Below are 20,259 nucleotides of genomic sequence, written 5' to 3' on the forward strand. Positions count from 1 at the left end.
TAAGAATTAGGATAAGGAAATTTATGCTTTATATTTAACTGAGATATTTTAGATATTTGGATCTGAAGTTGTCTACTAAATATTTAACACTTCAAAGACATGGATGGATAATTACCATGAAACTAAAATGGGTCATTTCTATATTTCCAAAAATAGATATATGCAGTAGAGTAAAATAGTTCGCATCATTTGACTCTCCTTTTTGGCAAAGTATTGGCATTCGCGCTATGTAACCTAAAAACTATAGCTAGGGAACAATTTTTTATTTATCAAATTTGTATGTTATGATTCTTATTAGGGAAGCTAACTAGAATAATTATTAAAGTTCACTATTAATAGTACCTAGTAATACAGTTAATGCAAAGCATATTTATACATTCATATTATGTAGTAATAAGGATTAGGTATCTAAGTAGCAACAATCACAATAATTTCTTCAAAGATTCTCTGGGTGATTTAAAAGTTTTTGGAAGGATAGTGTGCTAGTATGCAGTTTGGGTGTGGATAAGAAGCTATAGATGGAAACAATAGATGGAAACTAATCAAAGGGAGAAAGTTTTCCATTTCATCATAAATGAGTGAATCAACATACAGAAGTATTTTCAATATATTTTAGGCTGAGAAGTTTTACTTAGGAATAATGGGGTTGAAAACAATAGGGTTTTCCCCTTTTTTGTGTGTGAGTTCAAATATTACCATATCAGTAAAGCCATTATTTCATGATTCATCTTAAAAAGGAATATATATATTTAAAAATACTATTCAAGTTCTGGTATTTTAGACTGGAAAACCAAATTAGGAAATTTATTAATACCACTATATCCCGACGGAACCATTTGTTTGCAAAAGACATATTTATCGATATTTACCAAATTAAAATTTACACATTCACTGCCACTACTGCTTCACACAATTGTATGATGGAATTTTAATATTGTAATGTTTTTCAATGTAAGCTGAATTTTGATTTAGGGTTCCTGAGAGGGTTTTGGGAAACACACCCCTCCCCATCCAGGTATCCTAGAACCATTCTAGAGTATTCCAAAACAAGTTGCTTTTTATAAAAGCTACAAAATATTGTTTCAAATTGTTCATCTAAGAAACATGATTAGACTAGACTCAATATACTGAATGATATCAGAAGTCTCTAATTTGTAGATTTTATTTCCAAACTACCGTATGTATATTTTTAATAAGCTTACATATGAATTTATCAGTAAAGGCCACTAGAGGTTGCTCTTGCGCCATGCAGAAGGGAATATTTTTTTAAAAAATAAAATAATCTTAATTTTATATAACCTTGTATCTAAATTGTTTGCATCTTGGGGATCCATATTTTTTTAAAAAAGGGTTTTCAGGTTGACAGATCTTTATCTACCGGGATTCTTTAATTATGTTCTTTAGCTCTCTCCTACATTTATGAAAAATGCCATATGACTAGCTGAACATGTTCATAATTGCTGAGTCAGTAGCACTACAAATTCCAAATTCTAACTCCAAATTAGAAACTTTTTATTTGTTAGATTTTTTTTTTAGATTTTAACATATTTTTGAAATTGTCACCTTTGTACCTTTGGATTAAATGGGGAGAAGGGAACAGGTTTTTGTGATAGAATGTGTTTGAATCTTTATTCTTTCTACTAGACTACTAGATCAATTTTTGTTATGTTGAGCATTGTTGATTGACATAATCAGTATCATATGTTATTTGGCTACCTTGTTTCTCTGAAAATAAGCCCTAGTGAAGGGGTGACCATGGCCAGCGCAGGAGGCAGCCCTTCCTCTCCCTGGTCACCTCAAGGCTGCTTGGGCCCCTTAACCATGGGCCGCTGATGGAGCAAGGGCTGGCAATTGTGTCTCTCTGGGTCCTGGAGATATTTCCAGCGCACTCTTGCTAGCCCCAGCTCTGCCCACAGTGCTAGGCAACCTTGCAGCCAAGGATCCCTCTGTTCCACAGCTGACTTTGTGGCTATGGAGCAAGCGCTCTGTGGGTGTTGCTTAGGCTCCTGCCCTAATGAGGCAGCCTGTCGGAATCGCCTCCCATCCCAGCTCTGCTGCTGCTTGAAAAAAGGACAGGCGATTGTGGAAAGTGCATGCTTACAATAGAACAAAGCACAGCCTGTCCCTTTCAAGCAATCATATGTGTCTGTGTGTATGAAAGAGAAATGACAGAGGGGAGTAACAAGAATTGCAGGCAGCACTGTTTGAAAGTGTTTCCTCTCCACCATTTCTCTCTGTCTCTCTCTCTCACACACACACAATATGAAAATGGTGGAGGGGGCTGAGCTGGTAGTGGCGGTGATGGCGACCTGGCCTTGGGTAGGGGCAGGGAGAGGGGCAGACACAGAAGCGAGAGTGCCAGTGGCACTGGGAGTGGTGGAGCCAGAGGCAGGCGACAAAGATGAGGAAGACATGGTGTTTTGAGCATGCTGTGGTGGAAGTTCAAGTGACGGTGATGGGGTCAGAAGCTGTGAAGAAACAAAGCGGCTAGCAGCGGCTTCTTTACACCCACCTCCGTCTCTCAAGTGAAGCGCAAGGGGGGAGGAAACTCTTGCGGGCTGCCTGAAGAAGCCACGCGGACAGCCAAACCTCTAGCCAGGCGCAGCAGCAGAAGGTGAGCAAATCTTTCGGGCAGCAGGGAGCGGGGGGAGAGTGCACATAAGACACAGTACCCGGACAAGGAACCTTTTGGCTGAATGCTACATGCAATAAATCATTCTTCCCTTTTTCTCCAAGAAGGCTACACAGGTGCGATGAATCACATGAAGACTTGCTTCTGGCAAAGTTTGGAGGAGAGAAAGATTTCTTGCGTGCAGCCCAAAAGGTTCCTTGTCCTGGTGCTGTGTCTTACATGCACACACCCTCCACTCTCTCTCTCAATGTTTCATTATGTATATTTTTATTAGACTTCTTTTTAAAAACAAATACTTTAAGCATCTGTACATATAAGATGTCCTCACTAGCTGTTGATTTCAGAACATTTTAAAGGAATGTATAGAATTATAGTCTTTAACTCATCCTTTCTCATTGATTTTGATTATAAATATTTATAAATTTGTGCAATGTGCAGAAAAGTTCCTAATTTGGCATAAATTTATGATAGCATTCATATCAAAAAATGATGTAAAATATTGTTTTTTGGTTTTCTATTTAAGAAAAGAAAACAATAATATTTCATGTGATGATCTGAAAGATGGTGAAAAACGTCATATTCCTAATCCTATTTGTAAATTTGAAGATGCTTTTATACATCATCCCGACATTATGGCAAATATTAAAAAAGTTGGTTTTGAAAGGCCTACTCCAATTCAGGTATTTCAGCTTTATTATCTAATTAGTACAAAACCATTTCTGTTTACATTTCAGCAAATTCACTGAAGTTCTTATTTTAGTCACAGGCTTGGCCAATCATACTTCAAGGATTTGATCTCATTGGAATAGCACAGACGGGTACTGGAAAGACACTAGCTTATTTAATGCCTGGATTCATTCATTTGGATTCACAACCAATGTAAGAAAAATATGAGATAAAACATCTTCTATTATATTGTAATGCAGGGGTGTCAAACTCGATTTCATTTGCTGTATCAGGGGTGTGTTTGACCTCAGTGGGCCAGGGTGGGCATGGCAAGCTCAACATCACTGGTGTCGAGGGTGCCCTTGGTGACGTGAGTGCTCTATCATCAGAAACAGATTACCAAGCTCTATTTCCAGGTGTGATGGCCTCCTGCAATCCTCTGCCAGGGAAAACAGCCCAAGAGTGCTGCATGCAGCCCACCCAAGCTCTGGTTTTTCTGGCAGGCACACTTTGGGCTGGCCCTTTGTTATTTCCAGGGTGGCCCTGCGGGCCAGGTCTAAACACCCCACAGGCTGGATTTGGCCCCTGGGCCTTGAGTTTCACACCCCTGTTGTAATAGATTACTGTTGATAACGTAGCTCTGTCTACTGTGGGTTGAGAATGATCCACTGACTGTCATGATCCAACCAATATAATTGGTTGTAAATTATGTGTGCTTTTTTAACTTATTTTTTTCTACAATTATGCTTTGGAGTATGGCTTTACTTGTGATCTGAATTAAAGGCATGGGGGAACTGAGATATTCCTTCCCCCTAGACCTTTACAATTTATGCATGGTATGTTTGTATGTATGTTTGGTTTTATAATTAGGGTTTTTAGTTGTTTTAGTATTGGATTGTTACATGCTGTTTTTATCATTGTTGTTAGCCGCCTCGAGTCTACGGAGAGGGGCGGCATACAAATCCTAATAATAATAATAATAATAATAATAATAATAATAATAATAATAAAGTTGTACTTTTTTCAGTTCTAGAGAAAAACGCAATGGACCAGGTATGCTGGTTCTCATTCCAACTCGGGAACTTGCCCTTCAAGTTGAAGCAGAGTGCTTAAAATATTCTTATAAAGGAATTAAAAGGTACTAATCTGCATCCTCTTATTTGGCAGATACTAGGGTGTGTTTTTTCTGAACCTCTGGAATGATTTGGCTCTCTTTGGCTCTAAAGTTATAAACCAACATCTATTGGCAGTATATGCAAAACTATTAGGAAAAGTGGAATCGGACAATCAGGAACAGATCTTAAATTTCTTTTCCTTCACCCCATATCTTTCTCATGTGTCATGTTATATTCTTAGATTCAGGGAGTCAAGCAAACCAGGAAAACCGGGAAATCGGCGGTTCGGGAAATATCAAGGAATTATCAGGGAATTCGTGAAAAATAAATAAGTCAGGGGAAAAAACCCAAACTGTATTAAAATGTTTAAAAGTCAGGGGGAAATGTAAAACCCCCCAAAACAAAACGGATCGTGCTGCCTGGCAGAGTCAAGCAAAAATTAACATAACTGGCAACAACTTGCTTCCTCAGCTACCAATATTTCTCCACCGCTTAGCCTATTGGTATGATGTCATCTACAACCATGCCTTAAACTAGATTGTGAAAATACCAGGGAAATTCAAAATGCTTTCCCACTGGACACCCTGTAGATTAGAAGCACCTATTTTAATTAAATCAGCGATATGTTGGGGAAAAACCCAACACTCACTGATAAATTTTAAACAAGTTTTTCAGACACAGGATATTTTAGAGGTTGTTCAAATGTTGTTCCCTTTGCTCTTATTTAAGAAAGTAAAACATTATGAAAGTCTTTTTATAAAATTTGGAAAGACTGTAAAATATTAAAATACATAGTAGCATGTCAGTTCAGTTCTACCCTGTTTCCCCAAAAATAAGTCACCCCTGAAAGTAAGACATAGAAGAGGTTTTGTAGAATTACCTAATATAAGGCATCTCCCGAAAGTAAAACATAGGAGACATTTCTTTTCGTAGCATTCCCATTCCATAAATTGCATCCCAAAAAGCTGCATCAATCAGATTTAAAACGCATCCAACACGCATCCAACATGCGGCTGCGTGTTTGGATGTGTTTTTTCTGCAGCAGGATCGCACCCTATCATATACCATAGTTTTAAATACGGTAGGGGGTCTGCTGCATCTTTCGGATCAAGAATTGACATGTCAATTCTTGGAACGGATCAGAATAAATGTTCATTTTTTTGTTTAGCAATAAATGTGAATTCTTCTTCATAAAAAAAAAATATGAGACATCCCCTGAAAATAAGATGTAGCACATCTTTGGGAGCAAAAATTAATATGAGACGCTGTCTTGTTTTTGGGGAAACAGAGTCAATGTTGAATAAACATTCTTCCTAGCATTTGCATATATGGCGGAGGAGACCGGAAAGGACAGATCAACACGGTTACCAAGGGCGTGGACATTGTTATTGCTACTCCTGGCAGATTGAATGACCTGCAAATGAACAGTTTCATAAATCTGAAAAGCATAACATATTTGGCAAGTAGTCACCATTATTATGTGGGAATGTTAAAATATTCATATATTAATAAGTGGCTGGAACATCTTGTAAGTCTATTCATTGCTATTCAAAACTATTAGAAAAAGCAGAATGGAACAGACCTTGAATTTCTTTTTCATCACTCTATACCTTTCTTATGTGTAAAGTTAAATTCTTATATTTAACTTAAAGAAGCACCTGTATTTCAATTAAGTTTTAAATTAATTAAGTTAAGTCCTCCAGTTTTCCTTTTAAATAGCGAGGCAACATTTCATAACCATGCATAAATAAAGTTTACACTTATTTGCTGAGATGAAGATGAACCTCTGTGCATTTTTCCTAAAGCTGTTCTCCCTATCAGCCCAAATCACTTTCATTTTTTAATGTGTGGGTGAATGCAACTTTGGTTATAGACACAAGTAAAATTAAATTAAATAAATTAAATCATAAAAGCAGACATGAAGCAAAACATTGTCATCTGTTCAGTGTTTTGAGCAACTAGCTATGCTTTCCTCCAGAGTTTGCAGTACCATAATTTTCTTCATTTTTCTACCTCCCCATTCCCTAGAAGGCAGCAATGATCCTGCTTGATAATTACTGGTCTGGGGTTGGGTGGGCGGGTCCCTTACACCCTTAATTTTCTATTATCTTTGGAAATTGTTTTGTGAAATGCAGTTTTAACTATAGAACCACACATTACGATCTGTATTACCAGTAGTACAAACAGGTAAAACATATTCATTTAAAGCTAGCTTATGTTTATTTTGTGGCATATTTTGATGTTAATTATCAAAAAAGTAAATCTCTGGTCCCGGTGATCAATCCAGATTCAATCTTAAATCTAACTGTAGTTAATGCCTTTTTGCTTGTAATCCTGTTCTGCTAGTAGGTCTTCCAGATATTAGACAGATAGACAAATATATACATACATACATTTGCGTGACATTTACATCACTCTGCAATCTTTTTGGTTTGTGGACACAAATATAATTCATAGAATGTGTCATGGTTCAATTCATAAAAAGGCTGACATGACATGTTTTCAACTCCCATTATGTTGCCTTATATAAAAGATCAAAGAATAAAAAGCTATAGATGGCAAGATTTAATTTAAAAAGAGACCATTATCCAGCAACTGAATAAATCCACAACATTCATGAAATGTACCTCCTGCTTTTGAATGTTAATGTGATAATATCAAGATAAATTACTCACTTTCAAATACCAAAAGAGCAGATTCAGTGTAGTCTAGTCCAGTAAAACAGAGTAAAATCTCTCATAAACCTTTAGAGCAAAAGTAGGTATTACTTGTCTAAGACCAAATTTGAACCCAGACTTTCAAGCCGCAATTCAACTTGAACAAAATTTGATAAACTCTTCTGGAAATTTCTGTAGTCGGTTTCCTAATTTAAAACACATACACACACAATCTCCTCCTCAGACTAACTGATATATTTAGTTAATAAGGTTATTAAATTGGACAGTCAGATGTGATCCAAGAAGTGAAGCTGTGCTAACAAACCTGGTGCTTGTGACATGAAATATTACTCAAGTGACTATCATTTGACAGTAGGACACTGCTATTGGGCAGGATTTGCTTAACAATTGCAATTGGCAGTGCCATTGTAAATGGATATGATCATGTGACAACATGCTTTACAACTCTTGTCAGCTATGTAATAAGTTAGTTCAGTTTTTAGCAGACATATAGAGTCCGCGGAGAGGGGCGGTATACAAATCCAATAAATAAATAAATACATACTAAAGCTAAAACTAGTAACAATATTATCTATGAAAACAACAAGCATTCTTTGATATTCTGTAAAGGACCCTCCAGGTTTTTTAAAGTAAGGATAAGAGGTAATGTGGTAATAAAGAATCTGTCATTCCAGTAGATCCTGGCCTAGTGACAAATTAGAAAATTGAATTCAGCCCTGTGTGATGTTTGAGGGATAAACTATCTTAAAATGTGGCAGCACTGAGTGCCTTCTCCCAGGTGTTACATTCCAACAGCAGGAGAAAACTGAAGGGAGGGATTTGAAAAGAGAGGCACAAAATTCCAAGCCAGAGAATGCCTGACCCTAACAGGGAGACAGGATTAGGAATGACCTGATGCAATGTAATTCATTTATAAAAATATTTTTTGATTTATTTTTAATTATTTTAAAAAGTAAGTTTATTCCTTTGGTACAATTGTCTATTCTGTCCTCTTAACATCCTCATATTCTACCCAGAGTTTAAGGACTTTACAAATATTAATAGGTGGTGATAGCAGAGCCAAAGAATAATAAAAAGAATCCCTGCAACAAAAAACACATGCAACTAATTCAGATAACATATACACTAAAATAAATATAGAAATATAGTCTGCAATTAGTAATTTTCAGATTGTTATATCAAATGTCAGTTCATCACATATGTACATTGAAATCAACAGTAGTTAACCATATTTTTCATAGGTATTAGATGAAGCAGACAGAATGTTGGATATGGGTTTTGAGCCTCAAATAATGAAGATTTTGTTAGATGTACGTCCTGATAGACAAACAGTTATGACCAGGTACTGTAAGATACTTTTTGTGATGGATATTATTGCCTAAATATGTGCTATGCAGAAAATAGATAATTTGTTTTATATCACATTGCAAATAAAAATTTGTATATCTCTTTGTGGCCTTTTCATTTTAAATTGTTATTTTTATTTTAAATTGGAAACAGAGCCTTTGTTTGTCACATCTAGAAAGAATATTTGACATTATGTGGTTGATTCTTTATCTAAAGAATGTAATTCTTTATTGCCCAAGTTTGATTGGACACACAAGAAATTTGTCTCCGGTACATAAGCTCACAGTGTACATATAAACAGCAATCAAAAGGTTATATGCATCATTACCTATATATAATATGTTATATATATCATAGTTACAGTCATTAATCGTGAGATACAACACGTGATATAGGGGGTAAATATCTTTAAGCCTAAGACAGTGCTGTATGAATTAGGTAATCAGCAAAGTGATGCTACAGGGAGAAAAATATCTTTGTGTCTAATTGTTTTGGCATGCAATGCCCAATAGCAGCACTCAGAGGAGATGTTGAAGCAGTTTATGTCCAGGATATGTAGGGTCTGTAATTATTTTCTCAGCCCTCTTTCTGGTTCATGCAGTGTACAGATCTTCAATGGAAGGCAGGCTGGTTGCAATTGTTGTTTCTTCAGTTCTAACTATCCATTGAAGTCTGTTATTATAGTAATACCTATTGGACTATTTTTATTTGTTATTTATTTTTCACATTTTTGAATCATCCATCTCAAAGGGGGACTCTCTTATCTACTTTCTTCACACTAGGCAAGTAAGCCAGCATATTGTCTACATATCTGTTGTAAACACTTCTCTCTATATTTCCTATTACTAAATTGTCAGTAGCAAGTGCTTCCTTCTGACCCCAACCCTCTCTCTGAAGGTATATCGGACAGGGAAAGTATGGTGCATACCCTGTTGGTTTAAAGAATTCCAACTTGTGAATCTAGTTAACAAGACCATTGCCCCTGCCCTGTGAAATATTCTTCCCCTGCAAGTAAGACAGAAGGGTTTATTCTCCTGGCTTCTAAAAAGGAGTTAATACATGAATGGCTTTGTGGCTTTGCCTGGGGAACCCTAGGCAACCTCATGCAGCCATGAGGTTGACTAGTCCCCTGAAAGCCCTCCCTTTGCCTTGCCTTCTCTTAATTTTTTTAATTTTTTTAAAAAAACTTTTCTTTATGCTATTTTATATTAGAACATTTTATTATACATCATCTGGAGCCCCTCATTGAGGGAGATGGGAAACACAGAATTGTGAAAAATAAATAAAATAATAAAGATCTCATTCGTGCTAACATAGATTGGTTCATTTCCAGATGAGTTAATTCTCCACTTCCTCAGCAATATCTTATTTCTTTTGTAATAAGACCCTCTCTCACTATGGAAGTAGAATAGTGGTATCATATTTCTGAAGGAACCAGTGTCTGTTTTTCTCAATTAATTGACATATCCATGATCAGTTGTCTAGAATCATTAAATTTATTCTGTAATTTTGGGCAATACATAACACACTATATTGAAGCTATCTTAATCTCTTTGAAAGAAATATTGGAAATGAAATCAGATTTCTTTTTTATAACTGCAAAGAATGAATGCATGGAAGAAAAAGTTTATGAGATGGAAGGATGCTAGATGCCATGATGTGGAACACAAAATTAAACAAATAGCAATGAAATCCTTGGGTTTGATTTTTTTTTTAACAAGTTTTAAATGCAGCTGGATGATGTTTTTATTGAAATAGCAAGAGAATTAGAATAGGGGAAATAATTTTAAATTTTAAAAAATCATTTTATTTTAATTCCACCAGTGCTACATGGCCAAGTGGTGTCCGGCGTCTTGCAAAATCATACTTAAAAGATCCAATGATTGTATACGTTGGAACTCTAGATTTAGCGGTGAGTTGTGCTGAGCATTAATATTGCACATATCCATAATTAATGTATACAAAAAATGTCTGATCTTACTATACATTTGTGAAAAAAGACTGAGAAAGTGGGAATAAGACAAAACACCATACTAATATCATACTTTAAGAAGAATACACAAAAAGGAAATTTCAAGATGAAAAAGTTTCAAATTAGATAACCTTTCTGACTCTAAACTTCCCTTTTAGGCAAATTTCATAACTTTGTTTACTCTCATTTTACTGAAATTTGAGTGCATGCATTTCACTTGTCAATTGCTGACAAGTTTAAGTTATTGAGTAATTTTATATGTACTGTATTTCATTATCAGAATGAAATACATATAAAATAATTATTTGGGGAATAGACCCTTGGCAATGTTCTGTCATATCTAAACAGCATGCATATTATTTAGAAGTCTTTTAAATGTTCTACTTTGTTTCCACGTTAACTATTTACCATTCTTACAATATAAGAAGCTATGACAACATATGCAATAAACTAAACTTTTCAGTCATATTTCCTTGTAAATAAACTTTGTTTTACAGGCAGTCAGTACAGTAGAGCAGAAGATTATTGTTATTCCAGAAGAAGAAAAAAGAGATTTCACACATCATTTCGTTGATACTATGAAGTCTGAGGACAAGGCCATCATTTTTGTGGGAAAGAAACTTACGTATGTAAAAAAGCTTAACACAAAGGAACTTAAATTAATAATAATAATAATAATAATAATAATAATAATAATAATAATAATTTATTAGACTTGTATGCCGCCCCTCTCTGAAGTTTCAGAGTGCCTCACAACAAAATACAAAGCACAAATCTAATATTAAAAACAATTATAAAAACCCATTATAAAAAACAGTCACACAATCCAATTAAACCATACATAAAATGAAACAGCTAAGGGTCAGTTATGTCCCCCAAGCCTGGTGGCATAGGTGGGTTTTCAGTAATTTGTAAATTGTGACAATCATTCTGTCAAGTTCATTATTATTTGCTCTAGTGGTTCACCTACCAGTTTCCCCCCCCCAAAAAACTTTTCATCACTTCTTATTTGAATATTTAACTGGCATTAGATTTAAAACTTTATAGAGTAAAGCATGGGTTGCATACTTAACTAAGTTACATTTATGCTTTTTAAAGATAGCAAGTGGGTTTTACCACATGAAACTTTTTTCCTCTTTTTCTTTATAATAGTAATAGTAGAACTGACATTTGGAATGAACTCTTAATAGTCGGAAACAATTATGTTAGAAAAAATTATAAATTGTTTCCAAATATTAAAAGTGAAATCATAATCTTAATTTAAAAATATTTAACAGGGTATGCTCATTAAATATTGAACATAGTGGGACATAATTAGGATATTGTTATGAGTCAGCGTTAAAGAAAGTTATTATGCTACAAAACGAATAGGTTTTTTTAATACATCATTATTTCCATTACACTGTTACTAAATAATTACTGAATTATTTAGTTAATTTAATTTGTTAATATTGATTACATTACTGAATACTCTAATATATTTGTCAATTGGATTTCTTATAGGGTAGCATTTTATTTTCTACATTTGCACTATGAATTATATTTTGGTTCTGCCACACATCTTCTATATTTTTCAACCTCTGATTATTTAGTGATACCACCCTAAAATTATCTCCAGGATATTCATCTTGTGATTTTTTTTTAAAAAAAGTAATTATTTGAATAAATTAATAAAAGGTAAAATTTAGTATTTGAGTATGAATGTTCAGGAAATAAAATAAGTCATCAGGCATATGATGTACCTATTCTATAAATTATATATTAATTGGATTAAAAACTTTTCTCTATGTAATTAGCTTTGTTTTTAATTTTTTTCAAAAGGGCTGATGACCTTTCAAGTGATTTTGGACTTCAGGGAATTCCTGTTCAGTCTTTACATGGCAACAGAGAACAATGTGATCGTGAACAAGCTTTGGATGATTTCAAAAAAGGTGATCATAATTAATCCATTTAACATACTGTTATTATGTAATAATTAAAACACATAAACTCAAATTTAGATCTTTATTACAGGGTTTGAACAACTTGGAAAGATTTCAATAGAGAATTAATAATAAAATCTAAGTTAAAAACCTACGTTAAAATTACATAAACGCCGGGACTCCATATAGAATCATGTAATATTAAACAACTTGTGAAATAAAGGACTGAACTTTTCATATTAAATGGTGCTATTGATGGGGACAGGGGCATTATTTTTTCTTTCTAGGCCAGATCTAATGTAAATACAATCAATTACATCACAGATTTGAGACGCCTTTTAAGAAATAAGGGATAATAGGTTTCCTTGATAGCATACATGTACAAAAACTTTTTAAATAGAAAATGTTTGCCCACCCTGCCAGATATCTACCCATCTACAGTGAGTGACCCTCTCGCTAAGCTTTTAATTCTGATAAGCCACTTAGCCTTACTCATTTATTTATTTATTATTTAGATTTGTATGCCGCCCCTCTCCGCGGACTCGGGGCGGCTCACAACAAGGCATAAACAAATCGTAACAAATCCAAATAAATTTAAATATTTAAAAAAGTTTAAAAAGAACCCCAATATACTAACAAGCACACACACAAACATACCATACATAAATTGTGCATGCCTGGGGGAGATGTTTCAGTTCCCCCATGCCTGACGACAGAGGTGGGTTTTAAGAACTTTACGGAAGGCAGGGAGAGTAGGGGCAGTTCTAATCTCTGGGGGGAGTTGGTTCTGGGGGGAGTCGGGCCCGCCACAGAGAAGGCTCTTCCCCTGGGGCCCGCCAACCGACATTGTTTAGTTGACGGGACCCGGAGAAGGCCCACTCTGTGGGACCTAATCGGTCGCTGGGATTCGTGCGGCAGGAGGCGGTCTCGGAGGTATTCTGGTCCAATGCCATGATTAGTATGAATCATCAATTAGTATGAATCTTTCCAATGAACAATTATTTTAGCCACTATTAGAAACTAAACAATATTTGTAGGCAATCCCTGTTAAACTTACATTTACCTCATGGTAAGGCCATCCCTGCTAGCATGTTAGTAAGATGAGTGTAGAGAAAAGAGGCTATTAGTACAAGTGAGTTTTACAAAATGTTCTTGCAGCACAAATGGTTCCCCCTCCTCCCACCCCAAAAGACACTGTCTTTCATTTCTGTCAGAAAATACTTCTTTAAGTGTTTCCCCCCCTCTGGATTCCGCTACTTCAGCGGAGGATTCTTTTCATTCCATGGATATTAGACAGTCACAACCTACATTAACCAAATTGCACCCTTTTAAATCAATTTGTACTTCTATTTTCCTGAGTTCCTTTCTTCGGAACCAGGAAAGAAAAATGCAAGCAGGGAGGGGGAATGCAAGTAACCAAGACACAGGGACTGGCTGCTTTTGGAAAGGAGGTCTTTCTACACACACCCGCCCTTTATTCCACTGTTAACTTTGAATGTTTGTCTGAATTCACTCAACGTGGCCATCTTGACTTTGATTATACAGTGTTCCCTCGATTTTCGCGGGGGTTACGTTCCAAGACCTCCCGCAAAAGTCGATTTTCCGCGAAGTAGCGGCGCGGAAGTAAAAACACCATTTTTGGCTATGGACAGCCAAAAACTACCCCCACGCACCCTTTTTCAAGGCAGCGCAAGGAGCCGGGCTTGAAATTAGGGCAGGGAGCGACGAAAGTGCGGAGGCCGGCAAAGATTGCTTTGAATGTCGGCTGCCCCCGCCCCCCTCGCCGCTACCCGCCCACCCCGCCCGATCCACCCCTCTCACCGGCTTTCTTCGGACACGGATCCTCCTGCAGCAGCGCTGGCGGCTATGGCTTCTCATCCTCCTCATTCGACCGGTAGCCGCTCTGAGCGCTTTGAGAATGCCTGCCTCGCACCTCTCACAGTGAGTGTTCCCATAAAAAAAATACTAGGGTCTACAACACTTCAAGTGGGAATAGATTTCCATAAGTACCAACTGCTGGAAAAACTACAGATAAATAACACTTCATTCAATGGATTGTGAAAAACTGCCAGCTTTTCTTTTGCTTGTTCTAGGAAAAGTTCGTGTATTAATAGCAACTGATCTGGCTTCCCGTGGACTTGATGTGCATGATATTACGCATGTTTTTAATTTTGATTTCCCTCGTAACATTGAAGAATATGTTCATAGAGTGGGCCGTACTGGACGAGCTGGGTAAGCCAAACTTTAAACTGTTTCTTCCACATATTCTTGTATGTTATATTAGATGCATTCAAGTACAGGGAAATGTAGCAGCCTCTCCCGGATAAGAATTCATCAGCTGAACATATTTCTCTTTTTCCTGTTAAAAATAATTTATTCCAAAGAGTTTCTTAGGGAAATGAGAGGAGAAAGAAAATATTCCTAAGTTAGTATATTTTCATATATATTGTGTATATAAAAGCACTTACAGAAAACTCTATTACAGAAATATTAAAGCTCATTTTATTTGGGGGGAAAGTTTGGATTAATGTTAAGCAAAAACCTTTTTAATCAAAACCCAGATATGAGCTATTTATTTTGTTTGCTTTTGCATAGACGCAAAGGAGAAGCTATAACACTTGTCACAAGGAGTGACTGGCGAATTGCATCAGAGTTAATTGACATTTTAAAAAGAGAAACCAGGTAACATTACAACTAAGCTTGTTGCTACTTTCCCCCCTGTTGTTCCTTTTACCCTTATTTGATTAAAATAATATACAGATTTAAATAGATTTTTAATTTTTTATTCTGACTAGCTTATATCAGAGGTCCCCAACCGCCGGTCCGCGGACCGGCACCGGGCCGTTGGGGATTTTCAGCCGGTCCGCGGCACCAGGGCCCCCTCGGCCTTTCCGCACCACCAGCGGCGCTCCGCCAGCCAGCCAAGCCCCGCGCCCGCCGGAACCGGCTCCTCGCTCTCCCCCCCGCCGCCCACCGCGTTTGCAGGAGGTGGGGAGGGTCAGGCGGCCCGCCAAGGCCAGGAGGGACGCCGCTGCCACCCCTTCCCTCTCTCCGCCCGCCGCTGCGCCTCCTTGACGCCGAGAGGAAATGCCGGCAAAGGCTTTTCTCAGCGGAGGTCTTCAATGTCGGGGGCGCACGGGCGGTTGCACGCGCTCCCTATCTCCCTGCTAGCCCACTCGGAGTATTCAAAATAAGAAAAACCTTTGCCGGCGAAGGCTTTTCTTATTTTGAATATTCCGAGTGGGCTAGCAGGGAGATAGGGAGTGCGTGCAACCGCCTGTGCGCCCCCGACATTGAATATCACCTTCGCCGGCCCCACCTCTCCTGCAAACCCCCTTGCTGAGAGCCCGGGGCGAAAGTGCTCTCGCAAAGGTGAGGCGGGCAGGGCGTGCGCGCGTCACCGCTGAGAAGAACGGAGAACGAGAGTGAGTGATAGCAACAGACAGCAAGATAGAGAGAAAGTGAGAAAGAGAGAGTGAGAGAAAGGGGGGGAGAAAGAGATAGCAAGAGAGAGAACAAGAGAGAGAAAGAGCGTGAGAAAGAAAACAAGAAAGAGTGAGAGAGAGAGAAAGCAAAAGAGACAGAAAGAAAACAAGAGAGAGAAAGTGAGAAGAAGAGAGAGAAAGAGGGGGAGAGAGAGAGAAAGAGAGGGAGAGGGAGAAAGAGAGAGGGAGAGGGGGAGAGATAGCAAGAGAGGGAGAGAGAAAGAGAGAGGGAAAGGGGGGAGAGATAGCAAGAGAGGGAGAGAGAGAAAGAGAGAGGGAAAGGGGGGAGAGAAAGAGAGAGGGAGAGAGAGAGGAGATAAAGGAAGAGGAGAGAGAGAAAGGAAGAGAAAGAAAGAAAGAGGGATAGAAAGAGAGAGAGAGTGAGAGATGCTCAGTGAGCCTTTCTTTGAAGTTGCCTTTCTTTCTTTCTCTTTCTTTCTTTCTTTCTTGCTCTTTTTCTTTCTCTCTTTTACCTTCCCTTCCTCTATTTCTTCTTTTCTTTCTCCTTCCTACCTTCTTCCCTTACTCTCCCCTTTCATAAGTTTCCTTGCTTCCTTCCTCTGTTCCTGTCCCTTCCCCCCTTCTTTCTTTCTTTCCTTCCTTCCTTTCCTCCCTCCATTTCTTGCTTTCCTTTTCCTTCCTCCCTTCTTTCCTCCCTCATTCCCTTCTTTCACTCCTTCCTCTCTTACTCTCCCCTTTCACACCTTTCCTTGCTTCCTTTGCACCCTTCTTCTGTTCCTGTCCCTTCCCTCTTTCCTTCCTTCCTTCCCACCCTCCGTCCATTCATTCACCCATTCCTCTCTTGATCGCCCCTTTTACGGCGCCGCTGACAGCTATCTTCCCCCCTCCCCCCCCCCCACCGGGCCATGGAAAACTGGTCTAGCTTAAAGCCGGTCCCTGGTGCAAAAAAGGTTGGGGACCTCTGGCTTATATTATACATATAGCAGCTCTTATTGCATGTAATTTCAAGTAGCTTAAAATGCCTTTGGAAGAAGCATAAATTAAAAGCTAGGTGATTAAATTAATTACAACAAAAAGTTGCTTAAAATAAACATTAAAAGTCATTAAAAACAATTGAGAACAACAGGGATGTTTCCTGATATCTATAAGAAACAACTGCAGATATGTAGGAAGGGTGCTATAAGTGTATGGGTCCCATATAAGTATCCCTGATGATATAAGACAAAAGCACAATTTTCAACTGGTAGACAGTTAAATAGCATGTAGAACATAATGAGCAACTGGTGAGTGGGTGAGGTGTTGAAGGTCAGTTCTGAAAGGTTTTGGATCATTTTCTTTTTAATTGAAAGAAGGCTATTTCAGAGTTTACACTGTTATTTTCATGTTTCTTGTTAAAAATAGGCTGTGCGTCATCAATTTCTGAGAGCCTGTGGTTTGGGCAGCCACAATAAGGGCTTATCAGGTTTTATATTTGTGAATGTAGAATAAATGGTGACTTAAAATCACTTGAGATTCTTAAAATCTCAAAGTTATTTTATTACTAAGCTGAATAAAAAGCTAGTTGGATATTTCCAAAATTGAATTTAAAACTCTTGTGCAAATATTTGCTGTATTATGGACTAGCTTATGGTTAAAATCTGTTGCTGCTACAAAATATTTTAATTTGCTGTTTATTTATGTGCAAGGTTTTTATCTTATTTATTTATTTATTTATTTATTTATTTATTTATTTATTTATTTTATTCGACTTCTATGTCTCCCAATCCTGAAGGACTCAGGGTATCTTACAAAACATCTTATGTCTTATATTGTATTGTTTAAAATTGTGATAGGCGTTTTTGCAAATTTTAGTATAAAGCTTAATCACAAATTGTTACCAAATATTTTCATATTCATTACAAAATGCAGTGTTATATTATAGTATAACTCTTATACTTACAGTAATATGAACTTCCTGATCTCTTTTTGCAACTACTGAAGAACTCTTCTTCAATGTGCATGTTTTAGAGTAAACTGAAATCTAATTTAACTTGATGGAAACAGGATTATTAATTTTTAGAAGATATTTATAGAATGTATATTACAGAAAATGTTTTATAGAATTCCATTTTTTTTTTTACAGTTTATAGAAATTGAAGACATTCATAGCTAATTGTTGGTTTATCTAACATTAATAGGTGATTCCTGAAGAACTCATATTGATGGCTGAAAGATATAAGCAATTCCGGTTGAAAAAGGAAATCGAAAATGGTTTTGGAAGGTCACGGGGGCGACCACAGAAAGGTTTCTAGACTATCTGGAAACAGTATAGTTAGTGGCTATGGAAATTTCAGTAAAAAGACTTGTGTGCTATTTCAACAACAAAAGAAGTATGAAGCCCGATTTTCTTCAAGAAAAATGCCTTTTCAGTCTTTCTCAAACTTTGGTACCACATTCAAAACAACTTAATGTCCTCTCTACTGCTTTGAATTCTGTGATACTATGATGACTATTTTGGAAAAATTGAGAATAAAACTCCCTTGTAAGATACTTTGGAATTTATTTGATCGCATTGTCTCACTTCAGCAGAGAATATTAAAAAGCACTAACTGTTTCCTCAAAAGTATTTACTCCTCTTTAATACCAGTCATAAATTATGGGGCCTTATGTAATTGGTTTAAGATTGCCTCATCTGCCTTGTAAACTACTTAACGCTTTTGATTTAAAAAGTAATTGCTAGTAGAACATGTTCTCTTAGTTCAGGGTTTGTAATTCTATTTTATGGAATAATCTTAATAAATTGTCATAGATTCAAGAGACATAACAGGGGAACAGATCTTCCCCTCTCCATCTTTACTTTAAAATTAGTAACATTTCTGGACAATTTCCTATTTAATTTAGTAGCTCTCATCTTAGACTTTAAAAGATAAATTTCAACAGTGCTCTTTGATTTTTAAAGCTTTCTAAAAGTAGGGTTCCATTCACTTACAACATAATTGTACTCCCTTTCTTGCCTTCTATCATTGCTGTCAATATCTCCCTTCTAATCCCTGGGGGAAGGGAGTGTTAGACAAAAATAAATGGCTATAAATGTGTACTGATGATGGTGAAACGTAATATGTGAGAGAGACTCATTACATGCAAAGCAAGATAGTTCAAGCCATGATTTGTGACTATTATTGGGTACAGTTCATGAAAACCCCAAATCCACCATCTCAGAAAATTAGACTCCAGTGATCCCCCGGGTATCGCGATCCCGATCATTGCGAACGGCTATATGGCGATTTTTCAACCCGGAAGTAAAAACACCATCTATGGCCACGCATGCGTAGATGGCGCCAGGCAGATCAGCTTCTGGGCGGCTTCCCTGGGTCTTCCCCCTCTTGCTGGCGGGAGGGCGAGCGGCGGGCATCAGCGAGGAGTTTGCGTGGGCGGCAGGGAAACCCCAGCGCCGCTTCCCAGCTGAGTCCTGAAGCCAAACGCGGAAGTTCGCTTCAGGACTCAGCTGGGAAGCGGCGCGAGCGAACGGCGTGGGCGGGCGAAGGGCGGGCGAGCGGCAGCGAGGAGTTTGCGTGGGCGGTGGGGAAACCCCAGCGCTGCTTCCCAGCTGAGTCCCGAAGCCAAACGCGGAAGTTCGCCTTTGCCTTCTGGCTTCAGGACTCAGCTGGGAAGCGGCGCGAGTGAACGGCGTGGGCGGGCGAAGGGTGGGCGAGCGGCGGGGCGCGCGGGCAGGCAGGCGGCGGACAAGCGGCGGGCGCGGCAGCAGCGAGGAGTTTGCGTGGGCGGCGGGGAAACCCCAATCTTCGGCTCCTCGCTGCTGCGGCGGAAGTAAAAACACCATCTGCGCATGCGCAGATGGTGTTTTTACTTCTGCACCGCTACTTCGCAAAAAACCGATCATTGCGAGGGGTCCTGGAACGGAACCCTCGCAATAATTGGGGGACTACTGTATTACACTTCTGAAAAATATAAGCATGCATATGTACTCAATACTTGGTATGGGCCCCTTTTTCAATTTCCAATTTCAATTCAATTTATTAGATTTGTATGCCGCCCCTCTCCGAAGACAGTAATTGCAGCAATTACTGCCTCAATGTGGCACAGCATTGAAGCTATCGGCCTGTGGCACTGCTGAGGTGCTCAGACCAGGATGCGTCAATAGAGACATTCAGCTCTTCCGCTTAAGAAAAGAAATTATGGACTCTGCCTGAGAAATTGCTTCCTCTCTCAGTCATTTGCAATAGTACGAAAGTGAAGAAGAAATGAACATACTAGGGGTTGTTTTTTGCTGTTTCTTTTCTGGGAGATATAGTCCCCAGCAGAGGGAGTAAAAGGACAGATTCAGGGAGCTGAGATAAAACAGGACTGGGGGAGAAAGCTGAGGAAAAACAGGTTTGAGAAGGAAAGAACAAAGCTGCTGAGATGGAAAGTGGCTGCACTCCCTCAAAAAGGAGAGATTGTGAGATTGCCACCCAAAGGAAGATAGGAGGGCTCCCGTTGGC

The 20,259-nt window shown here is 38.1% G+C and overlaps 1 protein-coding gene across 1 annotated transcript in view; it reads left to right on the forward strand.

Annotated features, from left to right (window-relative positions):
- The window catches only part of DDX43 (DEAD-box helicase 43), a 28,107-nt gene extending 9,802 nt beyond the window's left edge, over window positions 1-18,305 (forward strand). The window contains exons 6-16 of the mRNA XM_070733062.1: window positions 3,156-3,312; window positions 3,393-3,511; window positions 4,326-4,436; window positions 5,731-5,872; window positions 8,333-8,433; window positions 10,263-10,350; window positions 10,908-11,035; window positions 12,232-12,341; window positions 14,426-14,564; window positions 14,928-15,014; window positions 17,956-18,305. Of these exons, the coding sequence (XP_070589163.1) occupies window positions 3,156-3,312; window positions 3,393-3,511; window positions 4,326-4,436; window positions 5,731-5,872; window positions 8,333-8,433; window positions 10,263-10,350; window positions 10,908-11,035; window positions 12,232-12,341; window positions 14,426-14,564; window positions 14,928-15,014; window positions 17,956-17,959 (1,186 nt within the window). The 3' untranslated portion in view covers window positions 17,960-18,305. The remainder of the gene's footprint in view (window positions 1-3,155; window positions 3,313-3,392; window positions 3,512-4,325; window positions 4,437-5,730; window positions 5,873-8,332; window positions 8,434-10,262; window positions 10,351-10,907; window positions 11,036-12,231; window positions 12,342-14,425; window positions 14,565-14,927; window positions 15,015-17,955) is intronic.
- The last annotated feature ends 1,954 nt before the right edge of the window (window positions 18,306-20,259 follow it).

Source organism: Erythrolamprus reginae, chromosome 1 (assembly GCF_031021105.1).
Source record: "Erythrolamprus reginae isolate rEryReg1 chromosome 1, rEryReg1.hap1, whole genome shotgun sequence".
NCBI classification, from domain to species: Eukaryota; Metazoa; Chordata; class Lepidosauria; order Squamata; family Dipsadidae; genus Erythrolamprus; species Erythrolamprus reginae.